This window comes from Symphodus melops (assembly GCF_947650265.1).
Source record: "Symphodus melops genome assembly, chromosome: 6".
Classification (NCBI taxonomy): Eukaryota; Metazoa; Chordata; class Actinopteri; order Labriformes; family Labridae; genus Symphodus; species Symphodus melops.
In genome coordinates, this window is record NC_136696.1 from 17,318,168 (window position 1) to 17,339,428 (window position 21,261).

Consider the following 21,261-nt stretch of genomic DNA (forward strand, 5'->3'; position numbering starts at 1 on the left):
TTAGCTTCTCTGTGTGTCTGTTCTACATGCTCACACAGTGACAATGTTGATGGTATATTAATCACATTGTTCAACATCTTAGGCTAGCATGTTAGCATTATATCAATCAGCTATCAGTACTGCAGACACTGCAGCTGAGACCTGATTGGAGGATCATTCGATGTGGTATTTAATCGTAGACCGATGAATTAGACGTATCATATCTTGATCTGATTTAACTTGGGTAAATAAATACCGGTAGATGTTCATGGTATTTATATAAATAAAAACAGTTATTTTAGTTAAAATTGTTTACCATCTTTAAAAAAAATGAAAGGGAAAGGGATGTTTTAAACGGCCAACGTGATCTGAGGATTCAAAAATATCTGCACAGATTTCACTAGCAGTCCATCCAATAGTTGTTGAGATATTTTGAGAATAAACATTTAATATAATACTTGGTGAAACTGAGCGAACACATTGTTTTCTATCCTATTCAGTTTGTATTCAAATTCAGCTCGATCCACTGTCGCTGTAATTACATGCAAACAGGATTTCTGTTGCCCTGCCTGGTTCGCTTTATAAAAGGATACATCCTCATTGGATACAACTGCTTTGACAGTCAACAGCATAGTTTGCACAAAGATCAACATTCCCAGACCGCCGAGCTTTTATCATGCAAAAGCAACCTAAACATTAAGTTTTTTTTTTGTGTGTGTGTTTGTCTTCACAGTAATAGTCTGGTGTCTTCCTTGTCATCTGTGGACCATTGCATGTAGAGACCACCTGAAGATAGCATGTCACGTAGTTTAAAGTTAATCCTCCTCACTCGTTTTGTTCCATCTTCACAACAGATAAATCTGTCAGCGGGGCAGAGAAGGCAACTGACTGGACAAGAAACTTGTCTGCTTTCCACAGGAGACAGCCAGGACTGGGCAGGTCCCAGTTACCTCCTTTAATACCATTTGATAAGCTGCTATGAAAGAGATGCCTTTTGTCATTTAGCCTTGAAGCTTTTAGGTATGTTGATAGGAGGGTTGAGAAAGAGGTTAAGCTGAGCTCCGTGACTGAGAACCAATTGATTAGGCATAGAAACTGCAAGCAAACACAAAGTGGAAATCATTTTCAAGGAGACGGTTTTTCCTCTTGAGACGGTCTGTGATCATATTCTCAATCTGTTATGTTTTTAGTTGCACACCTTTGACGATTGTTCAGTGTATCTTCTGTCTGTCTTAACACCGGAATCAGCGAGCTGTTCCCTCTTCAGCAGCGGGCATGAATGACAGATGAAGAGCTTATCTGTAATTTGGTAAAGCGCTTCTCTCTCAGTGTGTTCAGACTTGTTGGCAACTTCCCATCTTCTGAACAAAAGCACGGTGAAGTGGCTGGATTTGTGTGCTGTCACAGCACTGGAGGAGCCTGTAACCTCATTAGGTGGAGGAGTGACCCGCAGTGTAACACGGCCCTCTGCAGTTGTGTGAGGAAGGCCGTCCATCAGCAGCTCCCTTCCAGCTCCCCTCCTCCCCCGTCGACCCAGGCACAAACATGCCTGATAGTCAGCGCTCGCTCCTGGCTTTGTACTCGTTGATTTATAAGACACTGTAGCAACAGCATCTGACCCACTGCCAATTACTCCATCATCACCGGAGGGCAGGAACTAAGTATTTGCATGTGTTCATAAATCCTGACAACTGTAATGTACATGAAGTGAGAGGGGGAAAAAAAGAAAACTTAAGAAATATAGAAACTAATTAACTCCACTGGAAGTTAAAAAAACAAAAAAAACAGAAGTACGAGATCTTAAGCGGTCTCAAATCCTTTGTTTACTTATCAAGTCTTTTTACATGTGAGGGGATTGTTTACTCAAAGGCATTCTTCTTTTTTTTAATATTACAAAACTGATAGTTTGAAATAACTTCACTTTTTAACTTTAAGACGATACCAGCATTTCTTTTAGAGTGTGCATCTAACAACATGCGGCTCTGTATTTACAGGATGTGTTACCTTTTTTTTTTTTTTAAACGAGTTTCAGAATTGTTAGGCCTCTAACGTCAATGAGCAGCAAATCAGATTCAACCATAAAGAGCAGCACGCTGTACTGTGTTCACTGAGGTCATTCATTGGAAAAAAGTTTATTGGAAAAGGGAATTAGAAATCAGGATGTTGATAAGTGTTGTCTGCAAATATACAAGGATGCATTGAGTTTGAAGGTTGAAGTAAATGTAGACTAAGGAAGGATAATAACGTTATTCTGTAAACTAGTATATTTGTCTTTATTCTAGGGTTCTTTTCGTGCCTCTCTTAGTTTGTCTGTGTTTTCCTCAGTTACAGTCCACCGTGGTCATCAGTCGAGACCACCCTGGTGCTAACTTGAGCCTGCAGAGCATTTGCCTTCCACTGAAACCCAACTGTTGTGGGGCGGAGTCGGGTTGTGCACTTTTGAGATTAAACAGGAATACTTCTGGGATCACTTTGTGTCAAATTTCAAACCCTCGCTCCTGAAGGAGAAAAGCGAGGTTCCCTCTCTGTGTGGGAGCCGTGTAATCTCCTGTCCAGCCCTGTTGCCTGTTGTTCACCTGACTGTACCTCTCATTCACCTTCTCTCTCTCTCTCTCTCTCTCTCTCTCTGTCTGTCTGTCTGTCGTCAGAACAATGCAGACCAAGTGGCCTTCCAAGTGGGCGGCGGCCTGTCTGCGCTGGAACAAATTCTGCAGGTCATAACTGCTGCCTCCACACCCACTTCAGTTCCTCGTATCCCTCACAAGTGAGTACTGTCACAACATGTCAATATTTACATTTTCATTCACATCATAATATTTCTTAATACATTATAGAGTCAGGATATTATCTTTCTGTCATTTAGTGAACTTTCTGGTTCGGGCCAGAAGGGTGAGCTGTCCGTTTAGATTATGAACACAACAGTTTGATTTCTGAATGGAGGAACGATTGTTTACGAGTGAGAAGGATCTAGTGTTGCTCTAAATGTAGGGTTTATTGTTGGCATGGTAACAGGAGCTTGTTGAATTATCTTCCTGCACTTACAGTAATAGCTGTGAGCCTGCCTTTTTATTCACGTCAAATCCATGCCGAGCTCATTGAAAATACACTTTCTGACTGATAACGTTTTTTGACAACTTTCCATTAGACGGGGAAATGTTGCTTTACATCGTCATCTGTTTAAATACATTTCCATCCACAGTGTTTATTCTGATCTCCCTTACTCACTTAATCTGTAATGAGGCTACACACATCCAAATCATCAATCACAGCGGTACTCAAACACAACTTAGTAACAGTTTATTCTCGAGCTGACTATTGTCCACAAACTAACAGATCAATTCCATTTCGATTCTTTGGGTCCCCATTCGATTTTATATTGATTAGATATTGACCAATATGCTTCTATTGAATGATACTGATAGACAGAAATAGCCAGTCACAGTACCTTCTGATATTTGTTAAACAATAATAAACAGTATGCTACATTTTTGTACATATTAGTCTTTAATTACTTGTTTACATTGTACAGAGAGAGCAGTGTCTACCCAAGTTAAATTCCTTGTGTGTTCAACATATCATTAAAGTCGATACTAATTCTGATGACTTGTATTGGTTTAGAAAAAACTGACTCAAAAAAGTATTTTATCATTGCGTTATGTTTTTTTATTTTAAACAATAAAACATTAAAGTACAGTATGCAGAAGTGCAGCATCACCCACAGTACCCCCACAGGAGAGGGGCATCTTGGCAATGGAAAAAATCCATCACAGCATTACCCTGAATCATCGTTGAAATGTAGGAAGAAAAAAAAAGAATTCCAATGCATTGATGGATGGACATTTTATACCAGCCCTAGTTTCTTCCCTGTGGCGCCACAATGAACTTCAGTATGCTTTGACCCCATATTGAATATGTAAACAATTATGCACTAGAGGCTTTTTTATGTTGGATAAATGTTTGCCAAAGTGCGTAACAGATTTATTTTGTATCTTTCTTTTTTTAGAAAGCATAAGATCCTCTCTTTTAGACGTCTGTCTTCTGTCCTCTCAATTCACAAACACTTAAACAACTGTTTCAGTTCTTTCTGCCAACGACTTTACTTCGGCTCTATCCTTTCTCTGAACCCGCGTCACACACGTCTTTGTTTTCCCTTTTGTGATTGTTTTTGCAATATCGTAAGTGAATGAGCTAATCTCGACTGACCCACTCCATCACTGTTTATATTTACTCCATCTTCATAAATATTCTTAAAATGCACTTTTAAATAACAGCGCTGCCCGTTTAGAAAGGGGAAAACCTTTCCATGTCCGTAGTCAATTTGTGCCTGTTCCTTTCTCTGGAAACACAAAAAGCACATGTGTCTCATCTATCATTTAGAGTGCGGAGTATTTTTGAGTTGTGGGTCTGCCATTTGCATGCCCTGCCAGTAGATAACCTCAGAGAGGCCTCTGTACTCACTAGTGGGACTCTGTAATGGACTCGAATGGCCTTGCTCTCCCCATTCATTAGCATTTACTGGTCTCTGAATCTCTGCTAATGGACAAATGCTTCTTATATTTATAAGGCTTTTAAAGGGCATCACATGTATATTGATTTTTGTTTTACTCTCAGTTCCTCAATCATTGTAATCTGGTGGAATTTCAAGCGGACTTCTGAATTGGAAGAAAAGTTATCTTACCTCCATAACAGCATATACGTTTAAATAATATAATAATTATAATAATAATAATAATAATAGAGTAACTGTGTAAAACATCTGACATGTTGTGTTTAAGGGAGAGAAATGAAGATGAGCCCTATTTTTCTATCTTATACATATCTGGCCTTTTAAACACTGTGGTGAATTCTGAATCATTATAAAAGACTGGGATGACATGACTGTCTTTCAAATCTAAACCTCTAACACATGGTGACTTGTCATTCCCTGCAAAGTGTATCCTCTTCAGTGTGTTCATTGCCTGAATAGTTATTTAGACCCTTAAGTTTAGAATTTAGCGAACTGCCTGGCTTCACCAAACACGAAGCATTTCAGTCCAGCTCTATGGAGACTTGATACCTGACCTTATATACTATATGTAATGTCTTCTATAGTATGGATAAAAAATGTATTTTCTGGCTTTTAGAATAGGCCATTAAAGCTAAATGTAATTCTAACCCTATATGAATCAGAGTTGAATAGACGCAACTTTGCTCAACTATATAGCACTTCCTTTTCTAGTTATGTTTTGTAAAAGTGTAACACAGTCAGGGAAGGTCACACTTTTTAACCTTGTAATGCAGCTCAGACGGGTCAGTGGTGACGAGATGCAACACAAGGACGCAGCCCGGCTGTCTACTTATCACCGTCCGTCATCTGGATCGCTGTGTGGCCTAATGGGCTGATACGCAGACACTAGCCCCAGAGTGCGCTACATTATCTGTTTACAGTGATGCTGCCGTATTGATCACCTCCTCCCACCAGATAAGCTGAGTGATTTACAAAAAAGGCAGCTGCGGAGATGCTCTTGCCGTATCTCTCCCCGGGGAGGCTGATTCCATATTGTTACCATTACATTAATGAGCTAATTCCTCTGCGAGGCTCCGCTAATGTCCTGGTGTAACCCTGTGGTCACTAGAACATCCAGATCAGGGGTTTATGCAGCCACTGTCATTAACTTCACTGCAGAGACCCTATCACATTACAGAAGGCGGAAAAATCTCTCCTATCTTTGTGAACAAAATTCATTTCTTCACTGCGTTTGGCTGGAGTTTATTATTTTTCTGAGATCCTTATTGAAAATATTTGTCTATATCTCAGTAGGAGAATAGGTGTGCCCATTTGTGACAATAAACCAGTTAGATATTGACATTTTTTTTACAGAAAATATTATTTAAAAAATGACATATTCATCCCTTATTTGTAGTGAATCAAGTTTGGAGACCAGTCTACTGTATTACCTGGCTGATTGTTTGAGCTCTAATGGTATCATTGTTTTATTGGGGATGGTATCCTTCATTTTCTAATATAGATACAATCCCATTTCTGTATCTGAAGTCCTTTTCTTTGGGGGGGAAAAAAAAGTTTAACCATGAAGTCCAAATAAATATAAAGAGTAGTTCTTAGATGTGTTTCAGTAACAAGTGTGAACAAAAGAATCGTGTAGGCCGCCTATAAATATGACGGCATATTATCAGTAACACCAAAAACCAGTGTCAGAGGTGAGGTGAGCAGTATATTCTTTCTCTCCTGCCTTCCAATAGAGGTCACTGAAGAGAGGAGCGAGAGAATGACTCATGAATGTTTGTGAATGGGTTTTACAACTTGTGCTTTGAAGAAAAGAAAAAACAGGCAACAAAAAGAGCAGAAGTGCTCATCTATGATCCTTCGGGTTATGACAATCTGACTCCAAAGCTTTTATTCTAATCTTTTCATCATTGCCAATGTTGACGATTTTTTATTGATTTTAAAAAACGGACTCAGCAGAGTCAAGAAAGTCCAGCAGTAGATGTACAGAGAAGGATGAAGAAGCAGTTGGACATTGAGTGATAACCCCATTTGTATTTCTGCCTTCTGTCTCACATGACCTGGTGTATATCCTGTGAAATCAGACCTGCTACCTGTGGTTTTATTTCAGGATGTTTTCCACCATTTGTGTTTGTGTGTGCGTGCCTGCATTCATGCTCCTGTGCGTGATGGTGTGTGACGGCTCATCAGATTTCTTTCCCCTTCATACCTGGCCAGTGTGGCACGACAGCCAGAGTAGATGTCCTGGAAGCACTCAGGGTATCGGAGAGATCAACAGCAGAATCAAATTAAATGTCATTTAGATAGCAGTGAATGAAGGGATTGTTTGACAGCACAAGGAAACGGATTTGCTCCTCACCTTTTATTTTGGCTTAGGATTCTTTTTCTCCCCCTGAACACAAATTTACCCTGTTTAAGAGGCATGGATTCAACCTGATCTGGAAGTTGGTCGAATTTCTGCAGCGTTGCTCCAGTCAGGCTTGACTGGGTGCATAGGAAACACAGTGAGAGGGCGAGAAATGTGAGCCTCAGGTTGAGCAGCACAGATCTCAGGATTGATAACTCAAGGCAGTGACAAAAAGCAGAAAGAGCTTTTTACTGGCCTGTTGTCATCTGAATTGAGAGCTGGCTATTCCTCTCAATAAATGCTCATGGTGAATAGATTCTGCTTGTTTACAGGTGTTTGGTCTGATCCAACCTGGAGAGGCAATGAAGACAGATTATTCAAATCATAGTTGGAATTCTATTTGTGGTCGTATATCTGGTCTTATTTACAATCTTAGTTACATTTGATTTCATATATATATATATATATACACACACACACACACACACACACACACACACCTCTTAAGCTCCCATGATTGTTCACAAAACCTGATGACCACCCAGGCAGAGCCCCAGAGGGATGCAGGGGAGCGATACAGGATCAGGTGTATTGCGTCCCTCTACCTCTTGGCCCCATTTCTCTCCTGATCTAAATCTTTTTACAGCCAAATTAAAGGCCCTAGTGTAGTTGTGTAGATTCCATCGCTTGTACATTTCACTTTCCCTCTTAATCTGTAGTGGGTTTTTTTTATCGGTGTTAGATGCAAAATAATTAGTCTACAATTTAAACTATGTACCGATAGTTTAGCGTCTCTATTTTCAAAGCTGGATTTGGGTAAGCGTGGATCATGCAGTAGATTAGTGGTGGGAGATGGAGGCTGTGGTTATTTTGGAAATGCTTAAAGCACAATGTAAAAACAAGCCATAATAAGGTAGTAGGTGGAGGAGTTTTGCCTGCTTAGATCTCTGGCACACATCAGTCCGCTGTCAGTTTTTGTGTAACATGAGAGCGGTTGGGGTTGCACTTCACCAAACTGTTCCTTGAAATCTTTCACTGGAGCTGTCATTGAGGGGTATTGAGATAGTGAGATTCCCAGCGAGGGCAGAATATCAGGTGTCAAGCTCATCAAGCTCAATTAGGTGGGAGGAAACCAAAGACAGATCATTGTGATGGTTCATTGTACCGGCTGGTGTAAGGGCATAACTCAAACATGTCTGTGACAGCCTCCTCATTTGTTCAGAGATGACCAAAGACAAGCCTGATTAGCTGCATTACAAAGCAATCCAATGCTCATTACATGAGCAGTTGAGTGAGTCAATTGTGAAGCCAGAGGGGCGGATCTGACTTGTCAGAAGTGATGTGATTTAATTAGAATACTTGAATTTAATGTTTAAAGACCAAGCCATAACTAATTCCTTTGTTAAAGTTAGGAAGACCATCTTACTTTTATTCTTGATTAAATGTTTAACTTTAAGACAGGGTATGTCATTTTCTCCAGATACACTTTGTAATATGTTGGTTGAAATTGTCTTTAGGTCCTGATAGTAATTAATAATTCATGTGCTCTGAAGAAGAAAAAATCTGAGTTTGGTCGAAAAACTTCGACCAATGTCGTTACTCGCCCACGTCTTATAAACCAATCAAGCGTCTCTACTACACGCATGCATGAGGCCACACTCAAAGCATGAGCTGTCATCCGCTTGTGAACCAATGGCACTAGTGCGTGTAAGTGAGGGGCGGGGCTTTCGAGGGAGCACAGAGGGGAGGGAGGTGGTTGAATAAGGAGAACGGAGAGAATTATGCTAGTTTTCGACCTAACCTGTCTTTAAGGCAGCCTGCTAATACTTGTGAAACAAAAGTAACACGAGCATCATCTCATACACATCTATTCATTTCCGTTAAATGTAACGGTCATGAAAAGCATCACGTCACATATCAAACAAGCATCGTTTGAAATATTGAAACAGGGCGTTTCTACTATCTGAGATCCCTCTTCAATGAAAGATTGAATATTCTATTGTACACGGTTTAGGGCCAGCATTCCAGCCATTATAAAGGAACCAGTGACAATCTTCTCAGGTGTACACATTTCCACAACAATCATTTGGCAGGAGAAGAATGCCAAATCTAAGCTGTCGTATTTGTAACCTGAACATTACCATTAACCAAGATGAACTTTATCCGGCTGTTGTGAAACCGCTCTTTGACAGTTATCAAGTCAGTCCTGCTTAGTCATTTATCTCTGATAGGTCATACGATATCCCGCCTATTGTGCACTTCATGATCTAAAATACCAGGAAAGTGACTTTAAGGCATCTGAAGTAACTCCTTCAGATGGGAGGAATGTACGAGGCAGCTACCACAGCTTAAATTTCGTTAGCTTGTGTGAAGCATGAGGTTATTCAACAGTGTTGAGAGGGGGAAAAAAGTAGAGTTGTCATTTGTTTTGAAGCTGGTTTTGTTCGATGCTCGGTAAAGAATCGGAGCAAGACTACACAGAGTTTGGTTGGGATCATGTTACCTAACCTCTTACTCCGCACAGACTGCTACATTGGTGCACTTAACTTTTTATGCAGTCGCTATACTTTAATAAAATTACTGTCCATGTAGCTGCCATAAAGGACCATTAACATAAAAAAACCCTCGCTTTGCTCTGTTATTGTTTTCAGGTGGACGGACGTAGGCTTCGACGTTAGATTTGGACACTCTCCGATCCCTCAAAATAAAGTGCTTCTCACATTAACACCACATTCCTTGTGTGACAGCTGAACTCTGCAATGTCGCTGATGATGCAGCGAGATGACTGGTTGAGCCAACGCAGAGCAAAGACATAGAGGAAGTTATTGACAGACTCGGGGTCTGCCTCCACCTAATCTATTTTCCTTCCCTTTGCCAGCGTGGTCTGACCGAAAACGTACAGCAGATGTGAAGGTTTTGGTAGATATCAAAATGTTTACCTCTTGAAATAAACATGGCCTACTTTAGGTGCTGGAGAGGCAGATTCCTTTCTTGCAGCGAGCAGATAGGACACGCCATCCCGCCAATGGCTAAAATATACAGTTGTCAGAAAATATTAACTGATGAAACGAGGCTGAGGGGGAGTAGCAGTCACAGCAGAATGGTTGGTCAGTTATCTGAAGCATTAATCTTCTCTGGGGCTTGTTTAGTAGCAGACATAATACAGAGGCATGCTCACTGGCTCAGCTCTGGCTGCTGTGAGGAGCCGCTGAGAGGAAAAGTTTTTATCTCTCCACTGGAAATGCCGCACCATCTCAGCCAAGATGGGACGGAGATTGCGCTCGGCTCCTCTGAAGGTGGCTCAAGAGGGAGGAGCTGCATAAGTAGCTGATATGAGTGTTTTTTTTATTCCTCAAATCTGCTTCCTTACTCACACTGTCAGTGAGATATGCTTTTGACACGTGAAGACAAACTGCATCCTTAAAGAACTACAAATACAGAAGAGTGTGTTTGGTTTCCTTGATGGCTGCAGATAGTCTTGTTAATGCCCAGGGCTAGACATTCAAAACCCGCTAGAATCATTTTCGACTCAGGGAAAGGGGGGAAGGTCTGACTTGAAGTGTTTTAATTTATTCTAAATCTTTTTTTTTTTTTTGCTATCATCTTCCTGTGTTAGATCCCTCTGTGCTGCTGTAAATATCTACTACCTGGCATGTTGCTGCTGCCCCCTCAACTGCTCCTATGTGCTGTTTAGCAACAAGATAGCACTCCTCATGGACCTGCTGCTGCATCAGCTAACAGTAAGTATTTACAGTACAAGACCAAGGCATGCTTTGACACAACAAGCTAAATGTTTGATGCATTGGGTTAATTTCTGGTGATATAAACATTATACGATACAATAAATATACAGAGGAGAAATGTAAAGCTACTCAAAGTAGAGCTGCAGCTATCGAATATTTTAGTAATCGAGTATTCTATCGAATATCCCAATCGATTAATCGAGTAATCGAATAAATCATACTTTTGCTTAATTAAGGTTTAACTCGTCTTGGGTCGTCCCTACAAACCTGCTTGTAGTCTTTGCAGTTACCATGGTAACGCCTGCTTGTTACAAACAACCACCTCTGCTCTACAGCTGCTGACATTCACCATATTACTGACAGGGTCCCAAATGAACTTTTTGATTCACTGGTCAAGGCGGCAGGTAAATTAAAAAATACAGGCCAGACATGTTTTAATGGCTGAAATAACAAATGGTGTTTTTGTGTAGCCTACACATCTGTTACAGTACATTTAACTGAGAAAGCATTATGTTCTGTTGAATTAATCACAGAATCAATCATTTTGTCAGATCAGGAAATTGAGAAACTTTAAATATATATTTGCTTGCCCCCCCCCCCCCCCCCCTAAAATCCATCAGAGAATTATAAATTATTATTCCACAAAACAAGTTCTCTCTTGATTTGACGACATTATACATTTCATATAATCAGCCTGTTCATTATTAGAAGTGTGCCTATCTCTGTCTGCTCCTGCAGCGCGTGCATTCAGCGCGCTCACACACTGAGACTACAGAGACCATAGACGTGTCTATGACAGAGACTGTGAGAGGACGTTGCTATCGTTGTGTTAGCTGAGACTACAGAGACCATAGACGCGTCTATGACAGAGACTGTGAGAGGACGTTGCTATCGTTGTGTTAAATGGAAACACGGAGAGAGTGAACGGAGAAAAGTCGACCGTTTGACCGGATCACGTGTTCCCGACTCGGTCGTATGGATGACGGATCAACTGTGTGCTGACTAAAAGTTAAAAGGGGCACGGCGCGCTCGTGTGTGTGTGTGTGTGTTAGCGCTGAAGTGTGTGTGTGTGTGTTAGCGCTGAAGTGTGTGTGTGTGTGCGTTAGCGCTGAAGTGTGTGTCAGACTGAGAGTGCAGCAGAGAGAGGAGCAGGTAGTTGCAGCTACATTCAACGTGTTTTATACTCGTAGCAAAGTTTTGATGACGCAAAAAAAACTTAACGAGGCCTCGAGGCAGCATGAACTCCAAGATGATTTTTTGTAATCGAATTATTCGAGGAATCGTTTCAGCTCTATAATTCAAAGTGTGATCAAAGTATTTCTAACACACTTTTAAATTTGACTCTCTGTTTTTTTAAACAATAATCTGTTGGTATACGCTGCTTTGACCACTGTGAGAACTGCACCCGTTTGCAGGTGTCAGTTCTTGCCACGATGTTAATGAAAGACAGACAAAGGCACAATCCAACGAGAAACAAACCCTTGGCCAAACCTCTCCACGGATGCCTCTAGACTGGGGGGAATGTGAGAGCGTCGTCAGGCAGGCTGTACTGCGGCGACATGTCAGCCCATATCCTTCAGCACTCTTTAAGAAGGACTGTAAACATCAGCCCACTCAAAACATCTAAAGGCGGCGGCACTGCACACACTCCCAGGCAACACAGACGGGACAAGTCACAGGCACACGGTTGTGGTACATGCATGAACTCTACTGGGGCTTCCTTTCTCCTGTGCCGAGTTCCAATCCAGAGAAGTCATATTTCCTGAGGGCATGCAGTGCGAGGTTAGCGCGTATGCTTCGGTTTATATAAAACATATCCCAGCAGCTGCTCTGCTGACTGACATGTCCAGCGGCACTGCAGGGGACAAACTAACTGTTCTCCGTTTGTTCAACGCACATCAACAAATTAGGCACAAAACATACAATGGCGCTTATATACACCCTGCTAAAGTGATTTGATTACATCTAATTCAACATTTACAATTGATGCTGTTTTTTTTTTTTTTTCTTTTCTTTTTTTTTTTTTTTAAATTGTCTTTTTCATGAGCTGATGTTTCTGGTATGTGTGTGAGCGACAGAGGAAAGTAGTGGGGGTTGCACTGCCATATGAGCATGTACCCTTTTAATTAGATTTGTGGAGAATGTCGGCGGATTTACCTTTGCTGTCAGCAACGACCCCAAACCATTAGAGCAATGAGAAGGTTTTGTCTGTGCGAGGTTCTCTACTTTACACAGTAGCACTGCACTATTGGACTGGACTTCTGTTTGTACGTGTTTGTTTGTAGAAAAGTATCAAGAAAAAGAAATACTCAGCGGACTAAAATCATTTATTTTGTACAGCTTTTATATTTGGGCTTTTAATTTGGGAGGAAATCCGCCTCTCAGCGATGTATTGCATTTATTTGTGGCGGGAGAGTTTAAACTCAGGAAACAGTGTGATTTACCATCAGTGTAAGAAAAGTTGTGCAGGTGAAAAGCTTTCACACAGATTCAAACATGTTATGTTTCTTCTTCCACACATTGTGTTGAATAGTTTTGGATGCTGCCTTTCTGAAGCAGCCGGTTAGCATCAGGGTTTATATAGAGTTAGTATAATGCTTTAAATGTTGTTAGCCTGAACCCTTAAAAATAATCATGATGTTCGCACATTCTTGCAGCTATATGTTCCAGAAGAGGATAAATCCATCTTTGGCCGCAGCGTGAACAAACAAGTCTTCGAGGGTTTAACCACAGGTCTGCTGCAGACCATAGCTACCATCCTGGGATCTCTGTGGCCACATCTCCCCGAGTCTGGACAAAGTGAAAAGTGGATTTCCTCCCCAGATACCAAGGTCAAGAGCTCTGCCACGGAGTCCTTCAACACTCGCACACAAGACCTTATCAGGTATTTTCTTTTTTTAATGCTCTGTGCTATTCTCACACTGCTCCTTCTCCCCCTACACAGCACCTCTTTTCCTCATCTCCTGACCTTTTTACCTTCTTTAGTACATCTCCCCCCTTCACTCCTCTTGACTGGCTTGACAGTTGGTCAACCCCTGATTTCCTCAACAGCGTGCTTTCTGTAAAGAACCAGCTGACAACGTGTCAGATTTCTTGGAAGTGATCCAACTGGTGTTAAGTTAGAGCAGAGGTAGTGTGAGAATGAGCTTGTATCGTGGCATCTTTCCAGCATGTTTTTTTTTCCACACATTCAGCACTATATTTCAAGTGAAAAAATGAAAAGCAGCATAAACAAAGAGCCTTTCCAAGGCTTTGAAGGGTCTTTTTGAACCTGGCGTTGGAGCGAGCCATGTTGGTGTGGGCAGAAGGAGTCAGGCCTGTGTTGGAGAAATGTTGACCATGAGGAAAGGCAGGCCCGCCCGGATGAAGCTTTGTGGAAGAGTGGAGCCTTTCCTGCGAGCAATGATTCATCTGGACGGAGCAGCTACACAGGCACACCACTCTCATCTACTGACCTAGTCGTAACCCAGGAGACAGGGGAGGGCCTGAGAAAAATGGTGTCGCCCAGACCCGTAATCCCAAGTACCAGCACAAGATTTAACTCCACTGCCTTGTATAATATACTATATGCTAGAGAGGGAGGACAACAGTTCAAAAGAGTTTTACATTTTGTTTCACTTCTCCAAAATGCAAACATCTATTTTATAAAGAACGGGGATCAACAATTTACTCATTATCAGTTTCTGTCGATGTCATACACATCTCCAGTTCATGCTCATTTGATGAGACACACCAAGCAGCTTGTCAAACTGAGAGCAGGGCATTGAACAGAGCAGTGGATGTGAGGAGAGATCCTTTCATCCGGAGTAAAGCTGTGGAAGAGGATCAAGTCAAAACAATGAGATTTTGGTTCAAGTGTCAAATGACCTGCATTGGAGGCTGAGTACGGTCATAATCACCTGCTTTAAGAGGAGCTCAGTGAGTGACAGTCCCATCACAATAAGGTATGTGAAAGATGCAAAGAGCCATGGAAGTGATAAGAGGAGGAACCACTGCTTCAGAGTGACCACACCAGCTTCTTCAAAGCCTTGATTGGCAGCTGTGGAGCTCTATAGATTTTTTTTTTTTGTAAGCTGTCGGTGCCTGAGATGAGTTTAAGGGTCCAGGTATAGCAAGGTTTTTGGAACATAGCCTCAGGTCAGGGGACCAGAGCCGAGCTGGCACAGGGGCCACAGCAGGCCTCTAATGACACTATTAGCAGTGATTTGTGGCTGAAAGAGTACAGGGAACATGATCATGAGACCTGTCATTGGCAAAGACAAATTGGAGATATCACAGTAATAGCAGGGGGTGGAAGGCTGAGGTGAGGTGTCCGCTTTCCGCTGTGGAAGTTTGCACAGTAAAGGTCTTTGTCTGCCTGTCTGAGACGAGCTTTTTTTTTTTTTTTTAAGGAAGTACATTTTAGGAAAAATGCTATTAACCACATCATTTCTTTTCTCTCTTTGTGTTTCCTCCAGCTATGTAGTAAACATGGGTTTGATCCACAAGCTGTACGGCTGCTTCTTGTCGGTCCAAGGCCCCGTAGATGAGCATCCGAAGATGTCTGCGTTCCTCCAGCAAGCCTCCGCTCTGATGCACAGCATGTGCAAGCTGTGTTTTGTTGTAACCGGACGGTGAGAATGTTTTTTTTTTTTTTTTTTTTTCCCACAAACCATAAACATGTCTGTGATCTCGTTATCCTTTGTGACACACACACGTGTCATTTAACAAAAAATAAACAAAAATATAAATGGATGGCAAAATGGAAAAAAAAAAAAAAAAAGAAGCTGACCAATCAGACTATAGTTCTTCTCCAGCCAGCCAGCCAGCAGGTAGTTTCCTCCAGCCAGCCAGCAGGCTAAGCTGTCGTTACTGCAGATAGAGATAGGCATCTACTTGACCCAGCGCTCTGTCACTCACCATAAACCTTAGCCTGCAGCGCAGGGGAGCCCACCCACGTGTGCTACAGTGACCTCCGCACAGAGAGGTTCAGTGGCGCCGCTGACAGAGGCTAAGCACACAGTCACACCAAGGGACACAATTCCTCACTTAAGAGGAAAAGAAATGCTGACCATGGCTTTAGGGCCAGAAATGCTTTGATGTTGTGCCTTTGAACTGCTTGATCAAGGTGTCCATCTTGCCATTTAACTTTTCTTCCAGAAAAAAAAAAAAACACTACCTGGAAGTATATTTCTCCAAAATCTTGCAATCGCATTTTACTTGTTGCCAGGCGTGCTACTGTACCCAGTCAGCTGCGAGGTGCTGCGGTAACAATGACCATCCGTGTCAAAACAGAACACTAGCAGCAGTTTCAGAAGGGGCCTTGTTTGTCACTGAATAAAATCACCACACTTTGCACATAACATGAGATGTGCAGCTCTTTTTTTCCCATATTACACCTTTTTGGGGATCACATCTGCCTGTATTTCTAACACTCAGAATCTCCCAAAAGAGAGAGAAAGGAAAAAAAAAAGAAAAGAAGGGGTTCCCCACATGTGGCAAGCCTGATCTGATTGGTCGGCCGATCTGCTCTGTTGTAATTGGTCAGTTGTTCAGCTTCGTTTATTTGGATATGTCCCGCCCCTTTTACTGTATTGGGAATCCTACAGTCGCTCTGGGGAAAACTACAACGAGCCAGTGGGCTTGAATCAGTGACATGGTTTGTGATGTCACAAAACCATTTTCAACGAGGGGGGTTCAGGACAGAGCTCGGATTATGTGGCTATTGCTACTGATTACACGAGGAGGTAGGAGAAGCTGTGTTTCCGCGGACTTTGAATTTTTGCACATAGATGTGACTAAACATGCACAAGAGACCTGGAAAACACTAAAGAGCAAATAAAAACAGAAAAAAACAGAATACGGGACCTTTAACTAATATTCTCGATGTATCGTTTATAAATAAATGTTCTGTGAGCTTGTAGGAAAATGTGGCCATGCCAGTTGCTGTGTCAGGGGATTAAAGTGGCATTAGAGGCTATGTTCTTGCCTGGCAGCATATTTCACACAGAGCCTGTTGGCTAACATCAAGTATCAGCATGCACGGTAAGATCTATCCAGAGGTCACGCAGCCTCCATTCTACATTGCTGCAAATCATGGCTGCTGCTGCTGCTGCTGCTGCTGCTGCAGTCTTAAATTATGTCTACACTAGCCAAAGGTTTTCAAGTGAGCCTTCTGCTGTGCATCTGAAAAGAATTGGTAAGCTTATTGTATTTGTTACTTCCATGTAGATAGCACTACAGGATGTTGTTGTTAAATAATGCAGTAATGTTATGTATTTGGTCTAATTCACCCTGCCTACGCTGACAAAGATCAGATAATACTAAGGATGTAGGAGTTAGCCGTATCATTGGATGCGCTACAAAAATCTGCACCATAGCAAAAAGAGACATTTTTACCATTTAAATAATCTGAGATAAAGACATTTGTATCGTCATCCTTTCACATCACATCCAACAGCAAAGCCAAGGATAATTATTTTTTGAAAGCGAAGGCACCAACAGGGTGGCATGTTGTCGGGGCCTTGTAAACATATGAATTTGAATCCTCTCATGCAAACCTTTTATTGAATGTGCCAGAACAGTCAGCACCTTGTCAAGTGGTTCAGTAAGACCTGCCAGCTTGGGGTCGCTGCCATGAGCTTCAAGTCCTGACATTACTGTGTTAAGGAAGAACAGATCCTGAATCTTGGAAGTTTTGCAACTAAAGTGGCCGCATTGAGCTGTGCACGTTCAGTTGAAAAGTCAAACAAAGGGAAGTTAATGCTTGTCAAAATGATGTTGGAATGTTCCATTAATGATTATTAACCCCGTCATCCCTCTTTCGGAAACTTAAAGTGTTTTTTATCCAAATCTGAATAAAAAAGTATTGTTCTCGTATATAGCAGCTCAACGCAGAAAGAAAGCTCAAATATCCTCCATTTGGTTTGATTTACCACATGCTCCCTTTCCTCCTCTCCAGTGCTCCCAGTATATTCGACAATAAACGCCAGGACCCGACTGGACTTACGGCCCTGCTGCAGTCCACAGACCTGGTGGGAGTTGTGCACACTCTGTATTGTATCCTGCTGCACAGCTTTGCACCAGAGTCTGCTTCCCAGAGTCAGGAGCCCTACGGCCCCGGGGTCATCCAGGTGGCTTTGCAAGGCATCCGCTTCCTCAACAATTTTGCTCTCCTTGACCTCTCCGCCTTCCAGGTATTTATATGAAAGCTCAAATAAATTCAGTTTTTCATTCTGCGCTTATTCAAAAAGATCTCCCGAACATCCCTAACTTTGCCAGTTAGTGACAAAGGTTTGATGTATTTTTTTCTTTTTTGTGTCATTCTCTAACTTTGTTGAGCATGTTGTCTGTATGAGGCTTCATTGTACAGTATACATTTTTACTATTCAGCAAATATGGATGAGTTGTCCTGTAAAAAGGAACAACAGGCTAACCTAAATAAATGCTGATGATCCTAGGTGGATTTATTAAACCTGTATTAATGATCAGGCTGATGTGGATTCCTTTCTTTCGAGCCATTAGAAGAGGAGTAACTCTCCTCAGGACAAAGCTGACCTCTGGACATGAGCACAGGCGCCCTTTGACCCGAGGTCAGTTGTTGGGGTTGACGAGAGCCCGATGGGTCAGCAGTTAGGATGGAGCGCATGCCAATAGCACTGTGCGCGGGGCTGTACATTACCCAGCGACGACGAAGAGGGGGCAACAGCTTAACCGAGCAAAGTCACCACAGAGGCTGAAAGGCACGAGAGCCAGCGAGCCGTTAATTATTTTAATGTCTTGTGGTAATCACTTTGAAGCTGCTTCCTCTCACTGACCCGCCACATTCAGGCAACTCAGAACAGCTGGAAATCAAAGTGTTTCACTGCCCAGGCTTTTATGAACATTTTAAATAATGTTTTTTTTTTTTTTTTTTTCAGGGTTGTAATCACCTTGTGTTTCACATTACCTCATAGCACAGGCTGATATGTGATGATCACAATTCAGGCTAACTCACTAATGCTTTGAATATCAAAGGTTTCATTGAAAATCATGTAAAAAAAAAAAAACAATAAATAATAATCGGAGAGTCTTGAAAATAAATGGAGCACGAGTTTATGTTTGTAATCCATGACCGCTGTGTTCTTTTTCCTGTTTGCCTTCCCAAACAGCAAGTTGATTATTCAGAATCTTAATTCATCCATCAATAAAAAATGATCTCTTTAGTTCTATTTGACGACTGCTAACATTGATCAGCGAGTTTAAAAACAAACAGCATGTAAAACTAGCGAGTCCTACAAACAGCTTCGTGCTTCTCAGATATTGTGCTATGCATGTTTCAGACCTAACACACCCAAACTTCCCCGTGGAGTAGTGATGATCTTTTGGTGCTCGGTCACACTGACATGTTTAACAAACACTGTCTGCGAGCTGCTCCGAGCATCTAATGTCTAAGTGGGATTTGGGTGTTTTATTGTGGGACCCTGCTTGAGTTGCTTATACTCTTCCACAGTATATCCTCCCTGCAGCAAAACATGTAATCTTTAATGACTTTGTGTTATTGAATTAAGCTCTTTGTAATCACTATCAAAGACAATTTATGCTTCATTTACTGTAAAGCCTCCTCGTGTGTTTTGTCTGTGACCTTCCAGTGTGTTCTCGGAGCTGAAGGCCTGTCTCTAGCTTTCCGACACATCGTCAGCTCTCTGCTCTGGTACTGTACCCAGCATTCCTCTGAGGAGCTGCTGCACGAGGTCATCATCTGTGTGGGCTATTTCACTGTTAACCATCCGGACAACCAGGTAAACCCGCTGGAATCTGCACTGACTGCACACAAGTCTGTTCACATGCGAAATAAGATAAGATATTCATTAGAATTTATTTCTGGTTAAAATAATTTGGCAGCTTAACTTTTAAATAAAAAGTTCTTATTATACAATTCTTGTATTTCAAATATCAATGTAGTATCACCAAATGAGTAAAAACTCTGAAATGGAATGGCTATTGTTTCTAACGTTTAAAAATGATGAAAGATACTGTTTCGAATTCATGAATATTAAAGCTGATGTTTGACTTAAACACAGCCAGTGAGTTTACCATCATTCCTAAAAAAAAAAAAGATTCTTATGAAAATTGTAGAATTCTTTCTATTCTTAATCATTAGTCTTTTTAATCATAGAAATGTATAACACTACATTAAAATACATATTGAAAGCGGTAGCCTTTTTATTTTCTGTTAGATGGGTATCCATTTATCTTCTTCCTATTTGAAGACAATACATAAATCAATCGTGATCAACTTTCAGTTACATGAAATGCTTCAGCTGTGGAAAAGCTGCTGAGCACGGTAACGTCACACCACCATTGTTCTCTTCATGTATTATTAGGCAGAAAAAGGGTGTAGTTTTGTAATTGTAACAAAAAGCACCTGTTAAAAGATTCATGCTATTGGCACCTTCCTGCTTTCAGCCTGTGTGATGTCTTGTTTCCCTCCGAGCTGCTCTCTTTGTTCCGTCCTGGTAAAGCAGAGCAGCGTGCCGGACGCCTGCTACAAATACTTAATGGCGTTCTATGAAAGTGTTCAGGATGTGATGGAGCAGACCTGGCTGCTGTGTAATTGGCTGTCACGCGTGGCCCGTCTACCGGGACCCTGATTAGCAACGCTACAGTTGGCTGGTCTTCGATTATGTTAAGCCTGACCCACACAGACAGGAGCCACAGCTTCAATCTGAAACCTGTGAGAGGTCATTTATGCCTGCCCCGTTCCAGTCAGAAGGATTTATAAGCTGATAACTGATGTTAATGTACCATTTTGTTTCAAACTTTTAATTAAAGGGTCTTCCTTCAGTGGATTCCTTTGCTTCCATCTCCAACCAATTTCATTATTTTGATGTAGAGAATTAGCATTTGTCTGTCATCGTCGATCTCATTTGCATATTATATTGAATAGTTGAATTACAGCTGATGATTATATTAAGTGGGTGAGAAATGATTCCTCTTTGTATGCTCGCAACGATATAACCAGAGCAACCATGCTTGACTGTATTTACGAGGAGAAAAAAAACAAACAGTTTCTTTCCCTCAGAGCCTGCGTGCTGCCAGTTAAATACATTCGGTAAAGAGCAACCGCCCAAAAATTCCTCTGACATTGCCTTTGAGTTCAGATGTAGTTTTAAAAAAACTTTAAAGTGTAGATTATTGGGAAATAAGATCCCGCACAACATCGACACAGGGTGGATTTTTGCAAGTGTTCTGATTCGTGGAATGCATCCACTGAGTGCTGCAGCGAGATGTGTGGCGTTAAGGAGAATATTTAGAGCAGCTTGAGCTTTTCTCAAACTAATGTAAGCATTGGCAGGACACAAAAGCAGCCTGACCCGGGGCATATGTGGTCGCAGAAGGACTGCTGATTCACTGTCGGCACACCAGCTTTTGTTTATATATATATATTTTTATATATGTATATCTATATATATATATTTCTATGCTCAAGAAATAAGGCTGCTCATAAAAAGCAGATCTTTGAAGCAGTACTCTACGTAGTGATGAATTCCCTCTGCTCTGGGGTGCATGAATAATTCACCTTGTCAGACAAAAGCTATTGGGAGAGTGACATATGTAGGCTTTATGTTTTTTTCAAGTGCGTCTCTGCTCAAGGGGGCTGCTGAGCCATATGTTTCATTGCTTTGTGTCTGTACAGTCTTTTGTGACCGAAAAAAAAAAAAAAAGGA

At 41.5% G+C, this 21,261-nt stretch overlaps 1 protein-coding gene across 1 annotated transcript in view; it reads left to right on the forward strand.

Moving 5' to 3' along the window:
- The window catches only part of scaper (S-phase cyclin A-associated protein in the ER), a 54,161-nt gene that overhangs the window by 26,948 nt on the left and 5,952 nt on the right, over window positions 1–21,261 (forward strand). The window contains exons 23-28 of the mRNA XM_079346662.1: window positions 2,628–2,743; window positions 10,447–10,570; window positions 13,231–13,457; window positions 15,031–15,186; window positions 17,514–17,748; window positions 19,183–19,332. Coding sequence (XP_079202788.1) covers window positions 2,628–2,743; window positions 10,447–10,570; window positions 13,231–13,457; window positions 15,031–15,186; window positions 17,514–17,748; window positions 19,183–19,332 — 1,008 coding nt within the window. The remainder of the gene's footprint in view (window positions 1–2,627; window positions 2,744–10,446; window positions 10,571–13,230; window positions 13,458–15,030; window positions 15,187–17,513; window positions 17,749–19,182; window positions 19,333–21,261) is intronic.